Consider the following 23,994-nt stretch of genomic DNA (forward strand, 5'->3'; position numbering starts at 1 on the left):
CACGAATTCAATTACGACGCGTTTAATTACGGCGTATTGAATTACGGTTGCGTTGAATTGCAATGCATTGTATCGCCACACAATATATCGCCAAGCATTTTTAATTCCTAGAAGTCTATAAACTAACAGATCGTAATCTTGATTTATCGCCACGAATATAAAACCTCTATTAGAGAAAAATAATTTGAGAAGCGAAGCAGGCTTTAGAGCCGAAAATCAGGGTTTCTAGGACAAGTCTATTCCCGTAGCAGGCTTTTACGTCAGTTTAATTACCAAAAACGGTGACGCAGAGTTTAGCCGCGAAATTTATGGCACTGCTCGTTGTTAGTGATTGAGATCGGAGTTACATATAACACCAGCTGTAGTTGGGAAGATTAACAACGCCCCTTAACTGCAGGATTTGACGTTCAAAGACGTCCGAGCAGCAGAGAGAAGTTTGCCAGTTAGCAAGGAAACGGAAACCCAAAGCCGGTTCCCGGGACTTTGTCGTTTACGCTCGTATCGTAAATACTACTGTGTGCTTTGTAAATTGGATGTTACAATTCGAATCTCCGTCGAGATCACGAAACTGTGCTCGACTTCCGTCGCGACACTTCCTCATTGAAGGGGTTAATTATTTCTCTGCTCTGCCGTGTAACTAGCATTTTCCTCCTGACTTCTGATTATAGTTTCTCTTGGCATCGGTATATTTTCTTTTCTCAAATAATTTTCTATTCCCTGTACAAACTTATGAACTTTGCAATTTACTATCACGTTATTAAACCTACTACTTCTTTTTATAATTAGCCTTGTCTAATTTTTGTGTCTAAAGTACTTAACAATTATTTGTACCATGCGAAGCATTTTTTGTTCCAACGTTTCAAAAAAATATTTTTAACGATGACAGTAATCGAGTCAGTGGTTGCCTGATTTTTGAGATGTTTTCTTCGAGAGATGATCGACGTGAACCAGAAGCACTTCTTCGGAGAGTAGAATCGATCGCTTGCCCCGTCTCGATACTTTGCCCGATTGTTCCGGTAGCTAAAGGGCGAGTACCTCTCGAGAATATATAATAGAAATATTGTTAAGAGGAAAACGAACGCGAAACCAATCCAGACATCGATCTTAAAGATCATTAGGGACCTGAAGAACGGAAACGGCTCCTTTCTCTCTTCAGCATCATTATCGCGAAACCTGCTTCTGCAAGGTCTATCATTTGGAAGTTGAACTTTTAGGAGAAATCAATTCATCGATACATCAGTTTAATCGCACAGATATTCTGGGTATTTTAAGACATCCACCAATTTGATCGACGACTGCCGTTTAGAGAAGCGAACTTCCAGGCAATTAAAAGGAAATATTTATAGTGCAATATTCTTGCACGGTGTAACAAAGTAAATTACGTCTAGCAATTAATGGTTAATGAAAGGATTACGCGTCTAGCAATTGAAAGAGAGATTAAACGTTCTGAGGGAAGAAATGGTGGAATGAAAATCCTTTGAGAAGTGAATTGTTCGCCCGACAAAGACTTTAACGCTAGGTTCGGCCTCGACAATTTGGCAGTTACATCTCTACCGATCCTCGTCGGCATATTGCTTGCTGCTTTAATACTCTGCTTCTAATATTGCTGGGATTGCGATCAACTAAGGCGGACGGCGAAAAAAGGTATGCCCTCTTTGTAAGAACGCTACGAACTCGATTCGAAATACGGGAATTAATGAAATGTTTAACTCAAAGGAACACTGGGGAAGTAATCAACTTCTTCGTTTTGCCGATGTACATTTGCATTTTTTTATCGTTTACGAATTCACGTTTCCTGCTTCGCGAAAGCAAATCGTTTCGAGCCCTTAAGTCGCGAGTCGTAGAAACGTGAGAAAGAAAAGACACACAGAGAAAAATGCTTTTATTTTTCCTTGACATTTTCGTAACCTACTTTCTGGGGACGTACTATAAATACCGAGATTATCTTTCGATATGTTTAACCGTTAGCTAATCAGTTGCATCACTGTTATTTTAACAAAAATTATTCGCTCGTAATTTATGTATAATTCCATTAATTTTCTTTTATCTTTCTTTCGAGAATTATACCGTGAATAATAAAACTTCTCTTCGATCTTTACAGCAATTAGCTAATTTGCGCTAACCTTATTTGGTAATAACAATTTACTGTTCGGAGTTGGTAATAAAAAGAACGCCATCCTCTTAAAATTAATCTTCCAGCTCTAATTCAAACATAGTTACGGCAGAAGTTACCTTCATAACTTACAACGCCTATAAATTAAATTTTCAAGTGCTATCCCTCAGAAGGAAGCTACTTTCATGAGTTACAGCGGCTATAAATTCAATTTTCAGGTGCTTCCCATCAGAAATTACAATCTCGAGTACATCCGACCGCGAAACCCTAAAACAATTTCGGGAAGAAACAATCGAAGGGTGAGAAACACGATGCGAACGTTTACGATGTCTAGTCACGAAGATATCGATATCCCGTTGGAAACTTTCGGCTGATACGTGACGAGGGAAAAAAAGCAGCGATCGACTAGTCGATTACTAAATAACAGGACACGCGAGCCAGCCACATGCAAATTCATCGCAAAGTGTCGCGGTCCTCGCATCGTGCTCACCCATTGCTTTCCTTTCCTCGCGGCACGTAAGGTCAATGGCGACTCAGAATTTTGTCGACCGAAAAATTGAAAAAACGAAAATGGAAGAAGACAGAAGGGACGTTGATACGGGAAATTGATTAGGTCATCCCCGCGGTAACCAATGGACAAACACAAATAGTACCGAGGGAGAAAGAGTGAGCCAACTTGGGTCTGGGTTTCGAGACCACCCTTCAGTTGTTCGACCGATTTCCTCACGCGATATCACCGGACTCGAAGCGATATACCCACGAATCGAAACAGACAGACTACTTACGTAATGCTATAAAATTAGTGAAACAAGGAGAATCGCTTCGAAGAAACATCGTTGCAACTTCATATAAATTGAAGCAAGGAAACTCTTCATAAGTTCAAAATGAAACTTGGATACTTCGTCGTTGCTGTGTTCCTTGGTTTGGAAGGAGAATTGTTGGTCCATGGGCAAGAAAATGATGGGAGAGAATCCTCGAAAACCAGACCGGTTAATCTTTGTAAGTAGATAATTACATGACTCTGTGAAAATCCTGTGCGAAGTGTCAAGAACTGTCTTTATACTCCCACGACTTTCGTGTGTAACGCATTTATTCTTATGATTAAATCCTTCCTATAATTCTTCATGTCACAAACTCAAACGAGACCTAATCTTTAACTTCGCCATATTCCCCCAGTCATCATCAACGACGAATCTAACAAAGTGGCCAACGCCAGCCTGACAGCCGCCATGAAGGCGATTAGAGAGAAGCATCCTGACTACCTAGGAAAAGTGTGGGTCGTACAACTGAATGGAACAGACATCAACGTCACCCTGGACCGCATCTGTAACTTATGGGACGCCGCGGTCGAAAAAGGAGGGACGAAAGTGCCAGATTTGGTAGTGGACACCACGACAGCTGGTCTAGGTGCCAAGATAACGAACTCGTTCACTGCTGCCCTAGGAATCCCGACGTTGTCCGCGCAATACGGTCAAAAAGGAGATCTTCTTTATTGGCGGAATTTGAACACCGATCAACAAGGGTACCTGGTCCAGGTGATGCCTCCGCTGGATTTGTTACCCGAAGCGGTCAGACGATTGGCTATCCAATTGAACATCTCGAACGCGGCGATTCTGTACGATCACAATTTCATCATGGATCACAAATACAAGAGTCTGCTGCTGAACGTGCCTACCAGACACGTCATGAGCGAGGCTTCTCAGCAGGTGACAAAGATGAAGAGGCAACTACCTCGTTTGAGGGATCTTGATATCGTGAATTATTTCGTTCTCGGGGACGAGAACACTATCAACATAGCTCTGGAAGCTGCGGAGTCCTTAAGCTTTACCGGAAGAAAGTACGGTTGGTTCTTGCTGACTCCGGAAATTGACATCTGGCCGACATGCGAATGCGTGAACGTGACGGTCCTCTTCATGAAGCCTAAGTTCGAGCTGAAGAAGCCTGCGGTGGAGACCGTCTTGCCAAAACCGATTATCTCTTCCGCTTTCTACTATGATCTCCTTCAGTTGGCCGTCGAAGCGATGAAATCGGCCTTGGACAACGGCGAATGGCCACTGAAGCCGAAACAAATCACGTGCGACGGATACAATAACACGAACACACCGGTGAGGAAGTTGGACTTCTTTGGCAAGTTGAAAGCCGCTTACGGGAACATGACGCCAACTTATGCCGGAATTAGATGGGGAACAAAGAACGGCGAGCATCAGGCAAGCTTCGAGATGTCCATCCACCTGGTGAACATCGAGCAAGATGTTATTTTCAGCACGGTTGATAGCGGATCTTGGAACGCTAGCATCGATTCACCTTTAGAGGCAAGTTTCGGTTTAAGTTATCGTTCTCGATCCTTTCACATTTATCTATCTGTCACTCCATAGTTAAAGACGAAGTTAGTGGTCAATTTTTGTTCTACTAATTTTCCTTCTTGATCGTGATAAAACGAATGTACGAACCTTTTAGAATTTAACAAAGAAACTTCATAAGATTTCTAGTTGCAAAAAAGTAAGTACCGATATGAATGTACAGAATGTTTTAGATCGTGTATGAATCTTTGATAGATCGGTGAAAGCACGTACTTTAGAACGATCGACGCGCGTTGGCATATAAAATTCATTTAATTTCCGAAAGAGCACGTTTAAAATTTATAACGTGCAAAATCAACAGAGTAAATGGATGGTGTCGTGCACGTGACATTATTAAACGAAATTAGGTCGGCCTAATATTGATCAGCGAAAAAATGGTAGTTTTGAGTCACGCGAGGATGAGGCTATTCGATAATCGAATGTCATGGTTGGAAGATAACACCGTGCAGAATGAATCGGTACAATGGAATGAAAATGAATACTTCATTTAAAATCTGTCTTTGATGAAAGCATCGCATCGTTTCGTTACGTCCTGTTCTTCGATCGAGCAACGAACAATGAGAGCCGAGGAAAGTTTCGCTTAGAAAAATTCAAAGGAAACGTAATTTCTTAGTCTTGACCCTTGGTCAAGCTAGCCATCACGATAGTTATACCCTTGACACGCGGTCGCTACATTTATTTACACTTATCGCTGATGACAAGGAGCACTGATGAAGATAACACATGCAACTCTATTTGCCCGTGCAGTATATACAAAAAAAGCGACTTAACGACTACGTAATTGTACTCCTGAGCTCCTAGTTTCACATAGTGGATATCCTGCTGCATGTTTCGCTCGAATTTTTAACCGATCATTGTACAAATTTTCAAACTGGCCCAGTAGTTTGATCATAGCACGATACGTTATCAGCGAAAAGTTACTTCATTATTTTTTTCAGTGATGTAAAGTTGTGACAATTTTGAATAAAGAATATCCTCCTATATTATTTAAACAATTAACCAAATGTTCTTCTTCGAAGATAACGAACAGTGACGTGATGAATACCACAGCAGTGAAGAGCTACAGGGTAGTCACCGTGCTTCATCCCCCGTTCGTGATGTACAACGAAGAAAAGAACGAGTACTACGGTTTCTGCATCGACCTGTTGAACGAAATCAAGGACACGGTGGGCTTCCAATACGAGATACGCGAGACCGAGGACAAACTATACGGCAATCTGAACCAGAACGGCAGCTGGAACGGAATGATAAAGGAATTGATCGAGAAACGAGCTGACATCGCTCTCGGTTCACTTTGGGTGACCGCGGAAAGGGAAGTGGTGGTGGATTTCACGGTGCCTTATTACGATCTGGTGGGCCTGTCCATTATGATGCTGAAAACTAAGACCGACACCTCGTTATTCAAATTCTTGACCGTGTTGGAGAACGAAGTTTGGTTCTGCATACTGGCGGCCTACATTTTCACCAGCTTCCTTTTGTGGATCTTCGATCGCTGGTCACCGTACAGCTATCAAAATAACAGGGAAAAGTATAAGAACGATGACGAGAAGAGAGAGTTCAATTTAAGAGAGTGTTTCTGGTTTTGTATGACTTCTTTGACACCGCAGGGTGGCGGCGAAGCCCCGAAGAACCTCTCTGGACGGTTAGTCGCTGCCACCTGGTGGCTGTTCGGGTTCATCATCATCGCCTCGTACACGGCTAATCTAGCCGCGTTTCTGACCGTATCCAGATTGGAGATACCGATCGAGACTTTGGAGGATCTCAGCAAACAGTATAAAATTCAATATGCCCCGGTAATCGACTCACCGGCTTACATTTATTTCAAAAGGATGGCTGCCATCGAATGGAGATTCTACGAGTGAGTATTCTTCGTTGAAACAATTTTTTGATTTACATTCAAATTATTTTTGGACAAATTTACTAATGAGGGAGACACGTTTAATTACACTGCAAAGTTCTAAAGTTTATGTTGCTTTTTGTGTAATACAAAAATTATAGATTTGAAGAGATTTTACGTGTATTTTAGCATTTGGAAGGAGATGAGTCTTAACGATAGTTTATCGGACACAGAAAGAGCCAACTTAGCAGTATGGGATTATCCTGTTAGCGACAAATACACGAAAATGCTGCAAGCAATGGAAGAAGCAGGTTTTCCAGCGAATACGGAGGAAGCTTTGCGACGAGTTCGACGCCTCGATTCGAACAACGAATTCGCCTATATCGAAGATTCTGCCACCATCAAGTATCTTACCATGACAAATTGTGATCTGGTTCAAGTGGGAGAAGATTTCTCCAGAAAGCCTTACGCGATAGCGGTTCAACAGGGATCGCCTCTGAAGGATCAATTTAACAACGCGTACGTTTGCAACAAGTCTTATAGAATTCAAAGTAGCATGCAACAAATAATCCATAACAATTCATCGATAAATATCCTCTCTCTTCCGACACAGAATTCTGATACTACTGAACCAACGAAAATTGGAGAAGTTGAAGGACAAATGGTGGAAAAAGAATCCTGATAGAAAGAACTGCGACGCGGAGAACAGTCAAAGCGACGGTATAAGTATTCACAACATAGGCGGTGTATTCGTAGTGATATTCCTCGGTATTATTTTCGCTTGTCTAACTTTGGCCTTCGAGTACTGGTATTATCGACATCGTACGAATATCACGAAGATCAATCGGAACAGCCCAGTCAAAGGTAATCTACCGAAAATAAAACCGCTCAGATTCAATTTACAGCCAGCTCCCACTCATGGTTTACAAGGTACAAATATCAGATCGAGATTTTGAAGTTATTTCTTGTAAAAAAAGAGAAGAAAATACACGCGTTTTTCAAGAATATCTTTTATTCCTGGTTGAGTCAGTATGTTACTCTTTAGAGTTCAATTAAAGAAAAAAATAGAAGGGAAAGGGTCAGTTTTTTTGAAGATGAAAAATTTATTAAAAAAAGAGGAGGATATGACTGACCTGGAATTGTAAATGATATGCACCTTCATCAGCGTTTGCAATGCCTTTATTTGGTTACTCCCTTTGCGTACATTATTTCGCGCAGAGAATATGTGTTTAGATTTCTTTTTCATTTTCTTTAGTTTCACTTTTCTCTTCGCGTTACATTTCATGTACAACACCATAAACGACCGTTTGTGTTAACATTAACACTTTTTCTTTTTCTTATCGCGTTTATATCCGCTCTCTTTCGTTTAAAAGGCATTCATTTTCCTAATAACGTTCCTCTCGCGTACTTTTTATCGGACGTATGCATACATTTCTTTTTTTTCTTCTTAATCTTCTTCTTCTTCGAGTTACGCGTTCCTTTTCATTTTCTTCAGTACGATCTTTTTCGTCGATCCAATATTTCCTTTTAGGGAGTACAGGAAAAGCATTGGATACTCTGGATTCCTTTAAAACATGGGATTCGGCGGAAGATGGATAGGGACAAAGGGATATTAATCTTCTAAGGAGTTAAATTATAGTTAGAGGGGTAATAATTAAGATAATTCATTAATAATTACGAAAAAAAAAACAACAAGAGAATAGAATAGTACTTTGATGGTTCTTGGTTTAATGTCGTGCGGCACTTTTTATCTTTTTTTTTCCTTTTCTCTCCTTTTTTATTTATACTTATAAGTACTCCGTCCTCGAATTTGACTCTCCCAATTTGTTCAGTATCATTTTTTCTTTTTTTGGCATTTTCTTGGTTACATTTATTTCCTTTTTTTCTTTCTTTCTTTCTTGTTCTGCGATGCATCCATTTGCAAACACACACAATGGAACGCCTGCACATCGGATAAGAAACAAAAAAAAAGAAACCTGCTCGCTACATTTTCTAAAAAAAAATCAGCGCACTAATTTTTTTTCGTTTCTTTCTCTTCGAAAAAGTTTACATAAAATTATCAACAAGCTACAAACGAAATCTCATGGACTACGTTTTCAATATTTTTTTTCTTTCTCACTCTCTCTCGCGTTCGCTCTCTCTCTCTCTCTCTCTTTCTCTCCCTCTCTCGCTTTCATCAAACGCTGCGTAACATACATTTTTTCCTCTAGTTTGCTCCGTTTCTTTTTTTCTTTTATTTGTCAAAGGGTTAATAATAATTATCTAAATGAACGTTTAATATTCCTTTCATCTCGGTTCGCTCGCTTTCTGACCGTTGTGTTTTTTTTCCACTCTTCACTCGGCGACAACGGGGGATACTTATATTTTTCATTTATTTTTTTTTCTTTTTATATGTGTATATATAACGGCACCATCTTGGATACATGCATAACAAATTCCACATGCCAAGAGGCCCCCCTGTCATACCTTTTCTTTAACGGTTTGCGTCTTCGTCTTGGAAAAAAAAGTATAGCTAAACCTTAAACTCTCCAGTCATATAGTATTTTAGCAGCTCGTATTTTATCCAGTTCATAAGGTCAACGGACGCAAAGTCGTCAGAGGCTGGCATCCGAAGCTGCTACTGTGCCTTCTATCGAAACAAAATACATTAAATATATAACATTTTTCGTACAACTGCGAAAGATGCAACTAAGTACATAGACCACATATAGTTCTATGCTAAGTGTCAGAAACCGATCAAATAAATGATCATATCGTAACGAATCTTTTTAAGACATATATATATTCGCTGTATTACTAGTTTTCAAGATATACTTTAATTTCGTAGCGTATTACATAACACGATTAGGTGTATGTATATATAATGTGTATACATAGGTGTGTATATAGACGCGTATACATAATCATCGATTTTGGATTACAGAATCACAAACATAACAGAAAAAAAAGGAAATGTTCCTTGTATGATTTAACGAGTAACATAAATTTTCGTTTAGATTTTATTTAGCCAATATGATCTTTGGTCTAGCTACACATTCGTACCTCTGAACATATCAGAAAGGTTTTTACGTTCAAACGCAATTTAAGGTTCACCATTACGGGTGCGAGGATAGTCAAATGTGGCGGGTATCCCAGCGTCGAGTCAAGTTCGGAAAAGTTCAGGTTAAATCGGGAAGACACCCGAAACGCACTTTTCTATCCGCGAACACTCAGACTCCAAAAAACTTATTAACATAAAAATTTGGAAATTTAAAAATATTGAATAACAGATACCCATAAATCGCAAGGTCTGAAGCATTCGTAGATAAATACTTTCGAGCTCCCGGCCGATCCTGACCGAATTCTTCCAAACCCGAGTCCGTAATTTCGAATGCTGTACACCTCTAATTCACCGTGCATTAGAATAGTAAATAAAACACAGCAGGAATTTATTCTTACATGGCCAAAGAAAAGAACGCAGAACGTGTACAAAGCAAAAAAAAAAACAAAGCCATCGACACGTGGTATGGATTCTTTTAGAGACATTTTATTACCTTTTCCTATCATTGTGCAGAGGTACATTAGATCGTACCCAGCCCAGTTGACCCAATGTATAGCAATCTTTCTCGATTTTTTCCTCTTCGCGAATAACAGTATCTTCCACTCCGACTGGAGTATAATGAATATGATCCTGTTCGGAGAGAATTCTGCGTTTGACCGGAGATCGAATGGGCTCGGTTTGAACGCACTTGTCACATTGACGCACCCTGAATTTCAACGTTAAATTCGAAGATACTGGAGGAAGCGGCGAGTCATTCTCTCGATACTCCATATAAGGACTTTCTCCACCAGGAAGATATAACAAGTTTCCTGACTCAGATCTGCGATATGCGACCCGCTCTAAAGTATTGTTCACAGGAAACGTAGTCCCATCGGCCCACTGTCCGTCATCCTTTATTGGACGAAAGTGTGTGCGAGCGGAAGTAAGCAAATCCTCGTCCGGTTCTGGAAGGCTGTTTACCTTCAGGTTTGAACGAGATTCTTTGCGTGTTCCAATGGGAGTCTTACGTGGTGCTACTGGAAAGAAGCAGCTACCTGTCTGAGGACTGTGGCCCAAGGCAGCTAAATTACTGCCAAGCCCTTTCCAACACCATGATCCATCCATAGCTGAGTCAGACCAGTTAACATTGCTTTCTGAAATAGTATATTTAAAAGTTAATGCGATCAATTTTTCATACGTACGCGAAACAGAAATGAGAATAAAAGTTAGACACGACACAGATGTAGCAGTATTTTACATCTAACTTAACATGCGGTTATTTTACTTACATGTTAGAATAATCTCCTATCCGTTAGTATACTTAAGTCAACATTACTATATCATGATGATCATAAGACACATACGTGATCGAACTACTGACCTGATTTATTTTTGTTACTACATTCATCCGCATAATCTTCAATGCTGATTAAATCAATATCCCATGGAATGAGCGGTGAGTCGTCAACAATAGATTCCTGGTACGGAGTGTCAGAAGCATAACCATTGTCTGAGGTGGATAAAGTAAAGATTGTCTCGGTAGTGTCTGTCGGCCAAAGGGGTCCTGAAGGAATAGAAAGAGTAGGTGCTGCCCAAATAGAAGCCGTGTCCTGTGCATTGCCTGGTCCTGAATCCCAAAGTGCTTCTAAGCTCTCATCAAACTTCGCTTGCAATTGTGCCAATCTTAGTTTATCCAATTCTAATTCCCGCTCTTTTTCCCGTTCGCGTTCCATCGACTTAGCAAACCCAAAGTTCCCTTTATCTTCTGATCTTCGTGAGTCAATAGTCTGCAAAGCAGAACAAATCATGAAAGATCACGCTTATAATATATAAGTAATTCATAAACCCATTCTATCTAATACTTACAATAGACATTTTAGTTTTCTTATTGCGAGATTTATTGTTATTTTTATTATTATTGTAGTTGACCCCGTTGAGTTTGTTGTTATTATTATTGATGTTATTGTTGTTGTTGTTGTTGTTATTATTATTTCCACAGCTTCTATCCTTTCTCTGGGGAAACTTCTTAAGGGTTGCGGGTTGTAGAGCAGGAAATGCGGCGTAGTATCTGAGAGCTCTGTCACGAGGTGTAAGCGATTCTAAATTGGCTTTATTTTCGTCATCTGTATTCTTCGATTCTTCTTTCGTTTCATCTGAACCACCTCCTTCCAAATCTCGTAGTTTCATGCACAATTCATCGACCAGCGTTTCCACCCCACATTTCTAAACATGACAAAATATGATATACATTATTAACATTTTATATAAATATATAGTGCTATATAGCTAGAATCGTGACTATTAATATCACTTACATTATCAGCAGCACTTGTCAGACATTGCACAACAGCACGCCTTTGTTCTCTGTCTCCTTGCGTTGGCAGCTTTGCTTTAGGTCGGGCCCGTATTCGACGTCCTCCGTTTCTACCTGTACCTATTGCTTCTTCTGGAGGGCTTAGGGCCGAGTCGGGGCGGCGTAGTAGGCTAAGTACAAATCGCGAGTACGCAACGGGGTCAATTCCCAATGCGTCCAAGCGCGTCTCTAGCCACTGACGCAACTCCTCCTCGGCCCTTGTACCAAACACTTCGCCTCCTCCAGGGGACGTCGCTATCCCGACCAGGTGCAACGCCGGATTCCTCATTTCTTTTTAATTAAGTTCCTCCTAGACCCAGGAACTTTCACAGATTCCACTACCTCCAGGGTGATCATCTTCTCTCCTTGAAAAATAAACAAATTAAAACCCTTCGCACAAATTTTATTGAAACAGTGTTTGATGAAAAAGCGAATGATAAATCAAATTACCTATTTACAATAGAGTTACGGTATTATATTATTGTCCTTTAATGTTTCAATTTTACTGAATCCACCACCTCGACATTTACTAGTTCGATAAGTGTTTTTTCTTTGTCTTTGTTACTTGTAATTTCTCACTTTTAGTTTCGTTGCCCACAATCAGTGACAGTGACTTCTTGTGATTTCAGTTACGTTGATTAAAAATTATTTAGTTCTTGTGCACAGGTGGTGGATATCTTGTGGAAATGAGGCTGGCAGGTCTTAGTGAAGGATAACAAATATAGTCTCCTTCCCATTTTGACACTGAAATTTTATGATTTCCAAATTATTCTTATAAACATCGTAGATGTGAAAACATATCTTATAGAAATAAATAAATTCGTACAAATTTTTTCATTTATTATTTTTATTTATTTATATATTTAAAGGTATAATGAAATGAATTTTACATTATATGTTAAGGGTGTTACAACTTAAATGTATTAAACACGTTTTAATTAATACAATAGTTATAACATTTCATACTGGTTATAAAAAAACCTAATTTCGTATGATCTGCTTTCAAATAACAATTAGTATCGATATATTAATACCTTAATCCATTAAATGGAAACCATGCAAAAAAAATATTTATTGAATTAGGCCAATATGTAGTACTCTTTTCATGATCAACTTGAATTAGTCCGCTTATTTTTTCCACAAAAATGATATCATATTATAAAGAAGATAAAGACACATTAATTATAAATATTTTAACACAATATTTAGAAATCAAACTGGTGATGTATCTCAGTTCTAAATAAAATAATAAACTGTATCAAAAACTTTATTTCCTATTTAATAAATGTGGCATAATATAGAATATCATGATCGTGCTAAAACGTTTTAAAAATCCGACTTCTTAAATCTAAGTGAAAGTGGTGTGTTTACTTTTCAGACAAAAGAAAATAATGCAAGTTCGTATGAAATTTTATTTGCTTTATTCGAACGCAAAACGTGCTAAACATTCTGTGATCTACGTTTTTGAATGTTTTGTTTCTTCCGCGCGTATACAAGTTTCAAACACTCGCAATGATTTTTGCGCAAAATGCAATTAGAAACATAAGACGTAGTTAGATACGTATATTCGTGTTAGAGGCTATTAAGTCACGTTGCACGAACCGTGGATCCAAAATACATGTTCCACGTCGTGGCTAGAGGACGGGTTACCAATCGTACGTTTTGCAAATAAAAACAAGCCACAAGATCAATTGGAACCAATCAACACCGTTATCGACGCTGTCAAAAAATGCTTATCACAAGATTACGCGGTACGAAGAAGTGAACAAGTAATGAAATATGAATTTTCGGGTTTTGGACGCATTATCAACCAGCCTCGTCCACTTGATAGATGTCTCTCGAACTGGTGCACAAAAACAAACTGCAAATTCGAACGAATAACGCTGCAGCACAGCTGTCTGTACGAATTGTTGGCAAAGACATTGGTCGGGCAATGCGAATAACCTTGTCGATTGCGCTATGCGTTTCGCCTGACTCATAGTTCTCTCGTTGAAAAACGGACAACTATATGACGTTACGAAACGAAAACAAACCTGTCTTCGTACGTGACGTACTGTCAACTTATATTAAGCATGGTGGTCACTTTGATCATGATCAACGAAAATGTTCAAACTTTTGACGTACCTGCATGCCTCGAGAGATGATTTTCACCCCGGCCTCTTCTACACACCCCACTCAGAGAAAAACATGGCGGCTACTAAAAGCTTCAGTGCACATCCCCCACCCTAATGCTGGCATTCGGTCAGTTCTTGCACAAGATTTTCAGTGTGTTCAAGAATGAATCTCTAGCTATCTTTGCGTTCTTCAACTCTTCAAATGAAGAGTTTTATTTTCATGACTAAATAAATTAAGCCTAACGCAGTTAAAATTAATTGGAACAATTACAAAGAAACTTCTCTTTTACAGATAGTATATCATATAGTTATGAAAATATAACACAACTGTTAAATAATTTATTATAAACTGCGGCGCAAATATAATGTTAACATGTTTCTATATCGCGAATTGCAATGAGAACACTGCCTGCATGTTCTTTAATAAAAGTCAACGTATACTAAATAAACGAAAATTGGTTTTCTAATAAAATTGTAGTGTATATTTGATCGTAAATATATTTTGAAACGTATACCTGCGAAATTAAATACATACAAGTAAATGTTAATTAACATTAATAACGTGGGTACCGCTTTAACAACCATCTGATCTTTGATCTCTCATCGCTATGTTCAAGTTAGAAAATGTATAATGGTATGGTAATTTCTCACATTGCAGAGATATACGAGTTTAAGAAAGTACGAAAACTACGAAAACAATATTTTAACATAAGATGAATTCGTTAATTCATACGAAAGCAATGGTGTCTGGTCACAGATCAGCGATACGCCGTACGTACAATTAATTTTATTCAATGAATTTAATCAGAATCATGAGCTAATTTTTTCCGGCGCACCGATTATACATATTGTACAGATTATATTTATATAACCAGTAAATTGGTAGATAGGTCTATTAATATCTATGATAAATTAACATAAATTTGTTACTTTGCAGTATTATTTTTGTTTTCATTTTGCAATTTATATAAATATTTTTAGCAGTAGGTTATGTTGTAATTTATGATTATAATACGTGTCCCATTATATTATTAATTATTTCATTATGGTATGACTGTAACTGTTACTTATAATGCTTTAAGTAATAACAGTACTTTGTCGTATAATTATTGAAAATGATACATTATATATTTTTTATAGAATATTGCTGTTTCAAATTATGGTATAATGCCAATCAAGTAAATGGTAGTTTGGCACTTATTTATATGGGTAAAAGAGATCCAAGAAATAGTAGAGTGTTAATGCATTCAGCATTAGTGGAAAATTATAATAATTATAACAACAATTTGCCGTATGTACAACTCCGTACATTTTATGTAACACCAACATGGAAAGGTCAAGAGTCATCTTCTAAGGTTGAGGAAACAATAAAAAATATCAAAGAACAAAAAGAGATTAAAGCAAAGTCAGAAGAATCTGTCGTTAAAGCTGCTCCAAAGGCAGTAGTAGAAAAGTCTACAGTGTGGCAAAAAGTAAAAGGTGAAATTTTACATTATTATCATGGATTTCGATTGTTGGGACTTGATATGAAAATATCATCAAAACTACTTTGGAGAATTTTGAAGGGTAATGAACTTAGTAGAAGGGAACATAGACTTGTGAGTTATAATGAAACTATATTATTTTATAATTGTGATTAACTTAAGATTTTCAACAATTTTTTTAATTCTAGCTCATAAAAACAACAGGAGATGTGTTCAGACTTATTCCATTCTCAGTTTTTATTATTGTACCCTTCATGGAATTCTTACTTCCATTCGCCATTAAATTCTTCCCTGGAATGATGCCATCTACCTTCCAAACAGCAACAGAAAAGGAAGCTAAATTGAAACAGGCATTAAAAGTATAAATTCATCTTTCTTCTTTATTATTAATATACCAAAGCTGAAAGATATTACATTCAAAATTTGTATTTCAGATTAAAATTGAAATGGCAAAATTTCTGCAAAAAACATTGGATGATATGGCTGTACAATCATCTGACTATAAATCAAAAAGAGCTAAAGAATTTGCAGAATTCTTTTATAAAGTTCGTACTTCTGGTACTGTAGCCAGTAACGAAGAAATTATGCAATTTAGTAAACTTTTTGAAGATGAAATTACTTTAGACTCTCTCACTCGACCACAATTAGTTGCATTATGTAGGGTATTAGATGTACAAACGCTTGGAACGACGAATTTTTTGAGATTTTTACTTAGAATGCGGCTAAGGAGTCTTACAGCGGACGACAAAGTAACTTTCTTTTTATGCATATAATGAAATTATTAGGAGATGATGTTAAATAATTATATAATAACATAATTTCTATGTATATTTATAGTTAATTGAGAAAGAAGGTATAGATAGTCTTACTAGAAGTGAGCTGCAACAGGCATGTAGAGCGCGTGGAATGCGAGCGTATGGTCTACCGGACAGTAAATTAAAAGAACAATTATCTCAATGGTTAGACTTAAGTTTAAACAAAAAAGTTCCACCATCGTTGTTACTTCTTTCTCGAGCGTTGATGGTGCCAGAAACGATACCAATGTCAGACAAATTGAAGGCTACCATATCGGCCCTTCCTGACACGGTCGTGGCACGCACTCAGTGTGCAATAGGAGAAAAAGAGGGCACAATGGATCACAAAACTAACATTGAAATTATCAAAATGGAAGAACGTAAAATTGAAGAGGAGCGGCAAGAGAAGGAACCTCAACATGTTGTTCATGAACAGAAAACCGATGAAATTACGAATACGGATGTAAAAGTATTAGAAAGAGCTTTAGATTCTCTTGGAGAGGTTTGTAAAAATACTATTTTAACATAAAATTAGATTAGTAGTCGTTTGTTTATTTTGAAGGTAAATTTTGTATCTGATTTTATCAAGGATAAAAAGATGTCAGTAGAAAAAGAAGAATTAAAGGAACTGAAAGAAGAAATGGCTGATTATCAAGAAGATCTCAAAGAGTTCTACGAAATTAAAGCTGCTGCCAAAGGTCAAAAGGACATAGAAAGTATTAAAGTATCAAAGGGTGCTATACGATTATTCAAACAAGTGAATAAGATGATTCATAAAATGGACGAAGTTCTAACAGGACTTGAATCAAAGAAACAAATCAAACAGTCCGAAAAGAAAGAAAAGATCGATGTAGAAGAAGGCACAGGTGCAAAAACTATGGAAGAATTAGTTAAAATAGACGAATTAATTACAGCTATTAAAAAAATGCAGAATGTACCTGATGAACATCGATTGCAACGCATAACTGAAATTTTATCAAAGATCGATGACGATAGAGATGGAGCTATCAAAATCGAAGACGTCCTTAAGGTAATATTATTTAATAAATAGAAAGGTAAATAAAATGTACCATAATTTTACGTTAATGCTGTAGGTACTAGAACTAATCGGAAAAGAAGATATTAAGTTAAGTAAAAAGCAAGTAGACGAATTACTTGAATTAATCGATAAAGAAGAAATTTTGGAAACAGACGAACAAATACAGAAAAACTTGCAAAAGGAAACAAGTGAACAACTTAAAGATGGATCGTGTACTGCAACAAAATATGTTGCGCCTAAAACTCCGGTTCCTGCTACACCTGTAACAACTGAAAAAGGTTTTGGTAAAGAGGAATTAAACGAAGATGTTCCAGATGCTAATAAAGGTTTTGCCGTGCGCTCGTCCGAATCAGAAAAGGAAAAGGCAGCCGCAGTTCTTAAAAGTAATCCCAGTTCTGACTCAGTTAGAAATCCTCCTATAGCTCCTGGAGTACCGCCACCGGCAAAAAAAGCGGAAGGCTCTAAACAGCTGTGATCACCGCACAATGTATGTACATTATTAATACAATGTTTTCGTTGGGTATTCGTTTGAAGAGATATTGCACTTTTATCTCCACATTATGTTTCTACCTCTAACCTATGACATTGTATATCTTTATTTTATGAATGAAGTTGTATAGTAAATGTAATATTTACGGAACAAAACAATTGCAATGATGTCAGGTATGTATTAAGGCATTTTTTAATTGCTGTTATATACATGAGTTTTACTATTTATAATATTTGGTTGAAAGCGAAAACAAATCATTCATGTTTGCCTCTATAATTAAAGCAGATCCTGAATGTTAAAGACTGTGATGCATTTAATGGCATCAATATATGTATTCTTTGGATCATTAATTGCAATTGTGCTGGCCACAAAAAGACGACATTTTTCATGTAAATTTCTAATTAATATAGAAAATGTTTTCCTTCTTTTTTAAATTATACGTGACAATACTATTATGATTAACAGCTAAAGGTCATAAGAATATTCGCTTTATATTTCAATAAAACTGAATTCCAAAAATATTATAATACCTTAAGGAATCATTCCATCTGTCTGAGTATTCATTGCTATTACAGAATTCTAATGTACAAATTATTGATCACCCTTATTTTGCGTTATAATATTAAATATGTACTTCTATGATTGAGATTGAAAAAAAGAATGTATATTTATAAATAAAGTAATTTTATTATTATTAAACTACATAAACATGGGGTTAACTATTACATGTATTGATTACATAAAAATGCTATTATGTAACAAAGTATGAAAAACTTTAGCGATAAACACGTCACATAAAAAAAACGTAATATCCATTGGACGTTTATTACGGCTGAAAGTAAATAACACATTATATTTATTTGTAATAAGTTTGTAATGCGAAAATTCAATTATTGATAGCATTGTTAAAATACCGATTAAACAAGATTAATCGGAATACCTGTTTTTAGTAGTGTAAAAACATTGCACAAAATTACAATATGATTAATATATTATTTTAGAAGAAAAAACACGAATGTTAATGATGCCCAGGGTAACAATTAAATTTTTACTTTTGTGCATCAAACTGCTATTTATGTAATAAAATGACTGTATAAAAGTTAAGAACATTTTCTTCTAATTTAAATGTACAATTATTTCTATTAAAAGTATTTATATGAATTTTTAATATATTTTTATTTTAATTTCGATTTTGCATTTAGTTTCATCAATTTTTTAAGTATATTTAGATCCGGATTTTCAATTCTAGTAGTTAATTATGGCTGATTAATAATAAATGGATAAAAAGATTTATTAATTTTAAAATAATAATAGTGGTCTTTACCATGGTACAGTGTGATCGTAAAACTTTTTTTGAAGTCAAAACACGAATCCGAGTTCGGAAGTAGTGACGTGAATGCGTCCTCAATGGCGTGCATTCATTAGTAAGTACGTATGGGTAGCTAATTTTTTAAAGTCACAAATTATTATTAATTTGGATATCACGCGTACTATATTTCTCCATCTCTGGTTTAGAAAAGATAAAAATCGCCATGTAACAAAAAATTTCGTAGAGGGCCAATGTGCACTTACAACGTATTGAAATGAAACCCTAGGACAAAACGCAGCACGTAGCTCTGAAAGTTTCAATTTTACTAAATAAAGATTCAATTTATGACCTCGCTATATCATGGTGAAAACTATACGTATAGAATTTTAATCCATAGCACATGTAAGGATATAACAGTGTCGAGTAACTTTACACTGTCGGCATTCGTGTAATAAGTAGGTATTTCGTATTATCTTATTCAGAATGACCGCACTAAGTGGTTTCATGGAGTTTTTTCAAAAAGGGAAGGTAAATATTATGTTTTATTCCTATTAAATTCGTTTGTACTATAATAAAACATCTAACCTCATATGAAACATTATTTACTAATTTTAACATTAAATACAACATGCTTCATGTGATTTTCGAAATTCTTCATCTATCTTAAATTATATATTCGTTTTATAAAGCAATGATGTAAAACTATACCTCACATTGCTTTAATGTCTCTTCCTATTACAGACATTCAGACCAAAAAAGAGATTTGCTCATGGGACATTACGATATTCTTTACATAAACAAGCACAGGCTTCATTAAATTCTGGAATTAATTTAAGATCTGTTGTAAAATTACCTCCTGGGGAAGACCTGAATGATTGGATTGCTGTGCATGGTACTTAAAATTTCTGTTAATAATTTGCATCTTATGTTTTAACAAAATTTATCTAAGAAATGTAATTGTTTTATGTATATTTAATATAATTCCAGTTGTAGATTTTTTTAATAGAATAAATCTGATATATGGTACTGTTTCTGAATATTGTGATTCTGCATCTTGTCCCACTATGAGTGGTGGAGCACGATTTGAATATTTGTGGGCAGATGGTGAAAAATATAAAAAACCTACTGCATTACCAGCACCACAGTATGTTAGTCTTCTTATGGATTGGATCGAAGCACAAATTAATAATGAAACTATATTTCCTGTCTCAACAGGTATGTAATTATGAGAACCTGCATAGTAGTGTATTTAATAAATCATTCATTTTGAAATTTTATTATAGATGTACCATTTCCGAAAACATTTATACCACTGTGTAGAAAAATTTTAACACGGTTGTTTAGAGTATTTGTCCATGTTTATATACATCATTTTGATCGTATTGTTGCAATAGGAGCAGTAAGTTTTATATTTGTATTTGATAAAATAATATCTGACTTCTTTTGTATCATAATTAGAAATATTTTTATCTTTTAGGAAGCACATGTAAATACATGCTACAAACACTTTTACTATTTTGTAACAGAATTTGAATTAGTAAATACAAAAGAATTAGAACCATTGGCTGAAATGACTGCTAAGGTTTGTAAGGACACTGCATCACCAACACAAACCACAGCACCATCAAACAATGCTAGATAGTGGAAAAACTTGTTAAATGCATAACTATGAAGTCCAAATTAGAAAAAGCAAATCTTTTTTAATGTAAGTACAGAACACAAGATATACATTTTTTTATTACATTATGGAAAAATATTGAAAAATTGTTTGTTACTAGGATGCTATAAACTATTATTATTTCCATTAATATTTAAAAATTGAGTATCAGTTGCATTGAAAACTTCATTACATATAGTGCTTCTGTCTTTCCATTATTGTACTAACTGTAAGAGTAATTTTCCCATTTGGGGATAAGTTATTAATGTAAGTATATCTCTTTCTAGTTAATCGTATTATACGGGAAATAAATTGTGCATTTATTTTTATGCACATCAAACACCAAATTTGAGTATTAATGTATTAAGGTTTTTTAAATATTGTACATCTTTTATAGTATCCACATTTTTGTGGATGTATAGTCAAAACCAACCAATAATTACGTTTTTATATGTAGATATGTTGAAATTATTCTTATTTAAAATTACGTATTAATAGTTAAATTTAATATTGTATATTAACTATCTTTAAAAATTTAGACATTATTTATGGAATCATTTCATAGACATACATAATTGTATAAATCATTTTTTACCATTCAAATGCTTATGTACTGTTCTTGTAAGTTGTATTAAAAATTAAACAAAATTTGTATGAAATTTAATGACACTGCAACAACGATACAAATAGCACACCACTATTCTAATAGTACAAATTTCCGAAATAATAAACCCGTTATAGAAGATTATAATTTATAACTAAATAAATAATTTAAAGTAAGTGATTATCACAGACATTAGTTTAAATTGTTCTATTTCTTAAATAAATTTAATTTCGTGATATAATTATAAGCCAAAGAATAAATTTTTTTAAATTAAATTTATTGTTTTACTGAAGCCAGATACATGATCATGAATTATCCATTGATTAAGATTAAGATGAGACTACAAAATATTATTAAAAAATGCACAAAAATTTGTTTTAGATACTATGGCTTTAATATATGTGGATAATAATTTTAACTACGATAAACATTTACGAGTAGTGCGAGCTTTCTGTAGTCTTATTTTAATCCAAATTATTTACTAGGAATAATGCTGCTGGCGACTCACTCTAACTTCACCTTAAGAAATGTATTTATAGTCGTAATCTGTACATGCCGGAACGAATTACGTTATAGTCTGGTAGATTTTCAACTGGACCAACTGCTGCAACAACTGGACATCTATCGTAAATATATTTCATGCCAACATCGTGAATATTTGAAGCAGTAATGCTCTGTAAAGAATTTTATTTACGCGTTAAGTATATTTTATAAATTTGACATTTCATTTTTGAAAATTACTTACATCTATCCTAGCCTCCAGTTCATGAAGCGGTATACGTCGATTGTAACAAAGTATCTGTCGGCCAATATCTTCACAGATCGCAGTAGTTCCATCCAATTGTAGTAACATATTCGTTTTGAGGGTATTTTTTGCGCGTTCTACTTCTTTCTCTGTTACTGATACACATAATTTCATCCATTCGCATTGTATATTATATACAAAATCGTCTATCGTTAAAGGATCACAGACAAAGTAAATACCCCAAAGACCAGTGTCCTACATAGAAAAAATGATTATGATGTTTTGGATAAAATACATCTATAAAATAATATATACCTTGTAGCAAGTATTAAAACTTTGGAAACTGTGGCATAAACCAGCTTCTGAAGCTTGAGCTAGATAGCTTGCATTATTTGCACCACCTCCTTGGCTGCGATCCCATGCTCCCATAATAGTATTTGCAACCATAAGGGGAATGTTATCGGCATCAGCCCAACCAGCACCTTCAACAGCAATGGCAACATGTGCAAGAGGAATATTATCATCACGAACTCTTATTTCAGAGCCTGTGTAACGACATGGTACTAATGGAAGTGGAATTTCATCATACATAGGTCCTTTCATTTGACCAAAATGTTTTTGAGCCAAATCTACTAAAGTACTATGATTTACACCACCTGCACCAGCTAGAACAAATCTAAAGAATTCAACTTTTAAATGCATAAGTACAAATAAAACAGTTTGTAGAACACTGCAAGTAGTAATTGCATACCTAGGTGGACCATAGTGTGTCTTAACATAGTTAAGAAGATCATTTCGCGTGATGCTTTTAATATTTTTAGTTGGTCCAAGAATCGTTCTCCCTAAAGGTGTGCCTTGATATGCACTAGCATGTAAATGATCAAAAACAACTTCTTGCAAATTTGTTTCAACCTCTTGCATTTCTCTTAAGATGACACCACGTTCTCTTTCAATTTCACTATCACCAAGTTTGGAATTTTGAATGATGTCACTTAAAATTTCAACAGCTTTTGGAACATCTTCTGTCAAACATTTGGCATAAAATACTGTCTGTTCTCTGCTTGTGTAAGCATTCAAATGAGCTCCCATATTTTCAATTTCTAATTCTAGGTCAGTTTGTGACCGCTTTGTAGTTCCCTAGCAATAATTTTACTTTTTAAATAGAACTTTGTATATGTTAATCAAATGTAAATTTGTTAAGGTTATTAATTACTTTGAAAGCCATATGTTCCATGAAATGGGCAACTCCATTATTCTCGTCTGTTTCAAACCGACTGCCAGAATCAATCCATAATCCAACAGTAGCTGTTGGAGCTCCACTATCTTCGCTGGCAACTTTCATACCGCAATCCAGAGTTGTAACTCTGGTGGGTGGTTGATTGATGAGTGTCTCCTTCAAGGATGTTGCTGTAGATCGCCATTGTTTCTGTACCTAATAAAATATTTGTCAAACGTGATATAAAGTAAAGGATATTCTACCTGTCAAACCTTTAAATTTACTAGTAACATTAGTACTTCACAAACATTTCTACATATTAAGGTTATGCCAACCTGACACAAATATTTCAATACACATTACATAATTTAATTTATTGAACTCTATTTATTGTAGATTACTAATAGTCCATCATTATTATTTTCTTTTTACAAAGTTTTAAACAATTTAATCGTATTACGTAAGGAGAAGATGAATTTTTTGGTCCCGATAAAATCATCTTGATTTGTTCATAAAATTAAGAAATAGCTTTTATCTGTTTTGACAATAACATATAAAATATAAAATTTCTGTTTCATTACCTTTACAAGACTGGTTTTATTAGAATAAGTCCGCAATGCGGAACTAACTTTAAGCAGACGAGTCGCCATTTCTTCGTATTCGCAACTAGACCAGCTTATAACGAGAGCGATCCGAAGTAATGCTCAGGGGTGCTCTGGACACAGTTTTAACTGATCGATATATATATCAATAACATTAATTAAATAAAAGATGATGAAAACTGTATTTGAAACTTTTATTGTAGCGAAATAAAGGTTTACGTAGCATAGATATAATAAAAAAGAATACTTTTCGAAGGC

The 23,994-nt window shown here is 35.5% G+C and overlaps 5 protein-coding genes across 9 annotated transcripts; 3 read left to right on the forward strand and 2 right to left on the reverse strand.

Annotated features, from left to right (window-relative positions):
• The first annotated feature begins 1,060 nt into the window (after positions 1-1,060).
• Ir25a (ionotropic receptor 25a) lies at positions 1,061-8,005 on the forward strand. Its single transcript, XM_076535336.1, has 6 exons — positions 1,061-1,644; positions 2,332-3,112; positions 3,290-4,425; positions 5,493-6,331; positions 6,500-6,829; positions 6,924-8,005. The coding sequence occupies exons 2-6, from the start codon at positions 2,998-3,000 to the stop codon at positions 7,264-7,266; spliced, it is 2,763 nt and encodes a 920-aa protein (XP_076391451.1). The 5' UTR covers positions 1,061-1,644; positions 2,332-2,997; the 3' UTR covers positions 7,267-8,005.
• LOC100883328 (uncharacterized) lies at positions 7,472-13,965 on the reverse strand. 3 transcript variants are annotated; one of them, XM_012286335.2, is made up of 7 exons: positions 13,807-13,965; positions 12,133-12,426; positions 11,645-12,047; positions 11,196-11,552; positions 10,711-11,116; positions 9,844-10,483; positions 7,472-8,939 (listed from the first exon to the last, which is right to left on the reverse strand). In XM_012286335.2, exons 3-7 carry the CDS (start codon positions 11,969-11,971, stop codon positions 8,879-8,881), a joined length of 1,791 nt encoding a protein of 596 aa, XP_012141725.1. In that variant the 5' UTR covers positions 11,972-12,047; positions 12,133-12,426; positions 13,807-13,965; the 3' UTR covers positions 7,472-8,878. The 3 variants fall into 3 exon arrangements, with proteins under 3 accessions (XP_012141725.1, XP_076391456.1, XP_012141726.1); XM_076535341.1 differs by lacking the exon at positions 13,807-13,965 and adding an exon at positions 13,285-13,464; XM_012286336.2 differs by lacking the exon at positions 12,133-12,426 and having other exon boundaries at positions 13,807-13,951.
• Positions 13,966-14,213: 248 nt separating this feature from the next.
• On the forward strand, positions 14,214-18,771 carry Letm1 (Leucine zipper and EF-hand containing transmembrane protein 1). The gene is made up of 7 exons (XM_003703676.3): positions 14,214-14,567; positions 14,937-15,394; positions 15,469-15,639; positions 15,715-16,029; positions 16,118-16,576; positions 16,664-17,104; positions 17,169-18,771. Exons 1-7 carry the CDS (start codon positions 14,510-14,512, stop codon positions 17,586-17,588), a joined length of 2,322 nt encoding a protein of 773 aa, XP_003703724.1. The 5' UTR covers positions 14,214-14,509; the 3' UTR covers positions 17,589-18,771.
• A 156-nt stretch (positions 18,772-18,927) lies between these two features.
• Positions 18,928-21,349, forward strand: Mob3 (MOB kinase activator 3). Of its 3 annotated transcripts, none has more exons than XM_076535354.1 (6): positions 18,928-19,440; positions 19,654-19,804; positions 19,906-20,127; positions 20,196-20,311; positions 20,390-20,617; positions 20,691-21,349. In XM_076535354.1, the coding sequence occupies exons 1-5, from the start codon at positions 19,396-19,398 to the stop codon at positions 20,552-20,554; spliced, it is 699 nt and encodes a 232-aa protein (XP_076391469.1). In that variant the 5' UTR covers positions 18,928-19,395; the 3' UTR covers positions 20,555-20,617; positions 20,691-21,349. The 3 variants fall into 3 exon arrangements, with proteins under 3 accessions (XP_076391469.1, XP_076391467.1, XP_076391468.1); XM_076535352.1 differs by having other exon boundaries at positions 18,931-19,440; positions 19,900-20,127; XM_076535353.1 differs by having other exon boundaries at positions 18,931-19,440; positions 19,900-20,127; positions 20,857-21,349.
• An 80-nt stretch (positions 21,350-21,429) lies between these two features.
• Positions 21,430-23,918, reverse strand: UQCR-C1 (Ubiquinol-cytochrome c reductase core protein 1). The gene is made up of 6 exons (XM_003703674.3): positions 23,716-23,918; positions 23,132-23,350; positions 22,670-23,055; positions 22,234-22,594; positions 21,919-22,173; positions 21,430-21,847 (listed from the first exon to the last, which is right to left on the reverse strand). The coding sequence occupies exons 1-6, from the start codon at positions 23,782-23,784 to the stop codon at positions 21,707-21,709; spliced, it is 1,431 nt and encodes a 476-aa protein (XP_003703722.1). The 5' UTR covers positions 23,785-23,918; the 3' UTR covers positions 21,430-21,706.
• Between the last annotated feature and the right edge of the window lie 76 nt (positions 23,919-23,994).

Source organism: Megachile rotundata, chromosome 9 (assembly GCF_050947335.1).
Source record: "Megachile rotundata isolate GNS110a chromosome 9, iyMegRotu1, whole genome shotgun sequence".
In the NCBI taxonomy this organism is placed as follows: Eukaryota; Metazoa; Arthropoda; class Insecta; order Hymenoptera; family Megachilidae; genus Megachile; species Megachile rotundata.

Coding starts and splice junctions, on each gene's coding strand:
- LOC100883328 (XM_012286335.2), bottom strand. CDS start 11,971: ATGAGGAATCCGGCGTTGCACCTGGTCGGGATAGCGACGTCCCCTGGA. Junction 11,117..11,195: donor AGAAAACTAAAATGTCTATT/GTAAGTATTAGA, acceptor TCTGCTTTGCAG/ACTATTGACTCACGAAGATC. Junction 10,484..10,710: donor TAGTAACAAAAATAAATCAG/GTCAGTAGTTCG, acceptor ATACTATTTCAG/AAAGCAATGTTAACTGGTCT.
- Letm1 (XM_003703676.3), top strand. CDS start 14,510: ATGAATTCGTTAATTCATACGAAAGCAATGGTGTCTGGTCACAGATCA. Junction 15,395..15,468: donor GTAGAAGGGAACATAGACTT/GTGAGTTATAAT, acceptor TTTTAATTCTAG/CTCATAAAAACAACAGGAGA. Junction 15,640..15,714: donor AATTGAAACAGGCATTAAAA/GTATAAATTCAT, acceptor TTTGTATTTCAG/ATTAAAATTGAAATGGCAAA.
- UQCR-C1 (XM_003703674.3), bottom strand. CDS start 23,784: ATGGCGACTCGTCTGCTTAAAGTTAGTTCCGCATTGCGGACTTATTCT. Junction 23,056..23,131: donor TGGAACATATGGCTTTCAAA/GTAATTAATAAC, acceptor AATTATTGCTAG/GGAACTACAAAGCGGTCACA. Junction 22,174..22,233: donor GTTTTAATACTTGCTACAAG/GTATATATTATT, acceptor TTTTCTATGTAG/GACACTGGTCTTTGGGGTAT.
- Mob3 (XM_076535352.1), top strand. CDS start 19,396: ATGACCGCACTAAGTGGTTTCATGGAGTTTTTTCAAAAAGGGAAG. Junction 19,805..19,899: donor TGATTGGATTGCTGTGCATG/GTACTTAAAATT, acceptor ATATAATTCCAG/TTGTAGATTTTTTTAATAGA. Junction 20,312..20,389: donor GTATTGTTGCAATAGGAGCA/GTAAGTTTTATA, acceptor TTTATCTTTTAG/GAAGCACATGTAAATACATG.
- Ir25a (XM_076535336.1), top strand. CDS start 2,998: ATGAAACTTGGATACTTCGTCGTTGCTGTGTTCCTTGGTTTGGAAGGA. Junction 3,113..3,289: donor AACCAGACCGGTTAATCTTT/GTAAGTAGATAA, acceptor ATATTCCCCCAG/TCATCATCAACGACGAATCT. Junction 6,830..6,923: donor AAGGATCAATTTAACAACGC/GTACGTTTGCAA, acceptor CTTCCGACACAG/AATTCTGATACTACTGAACC.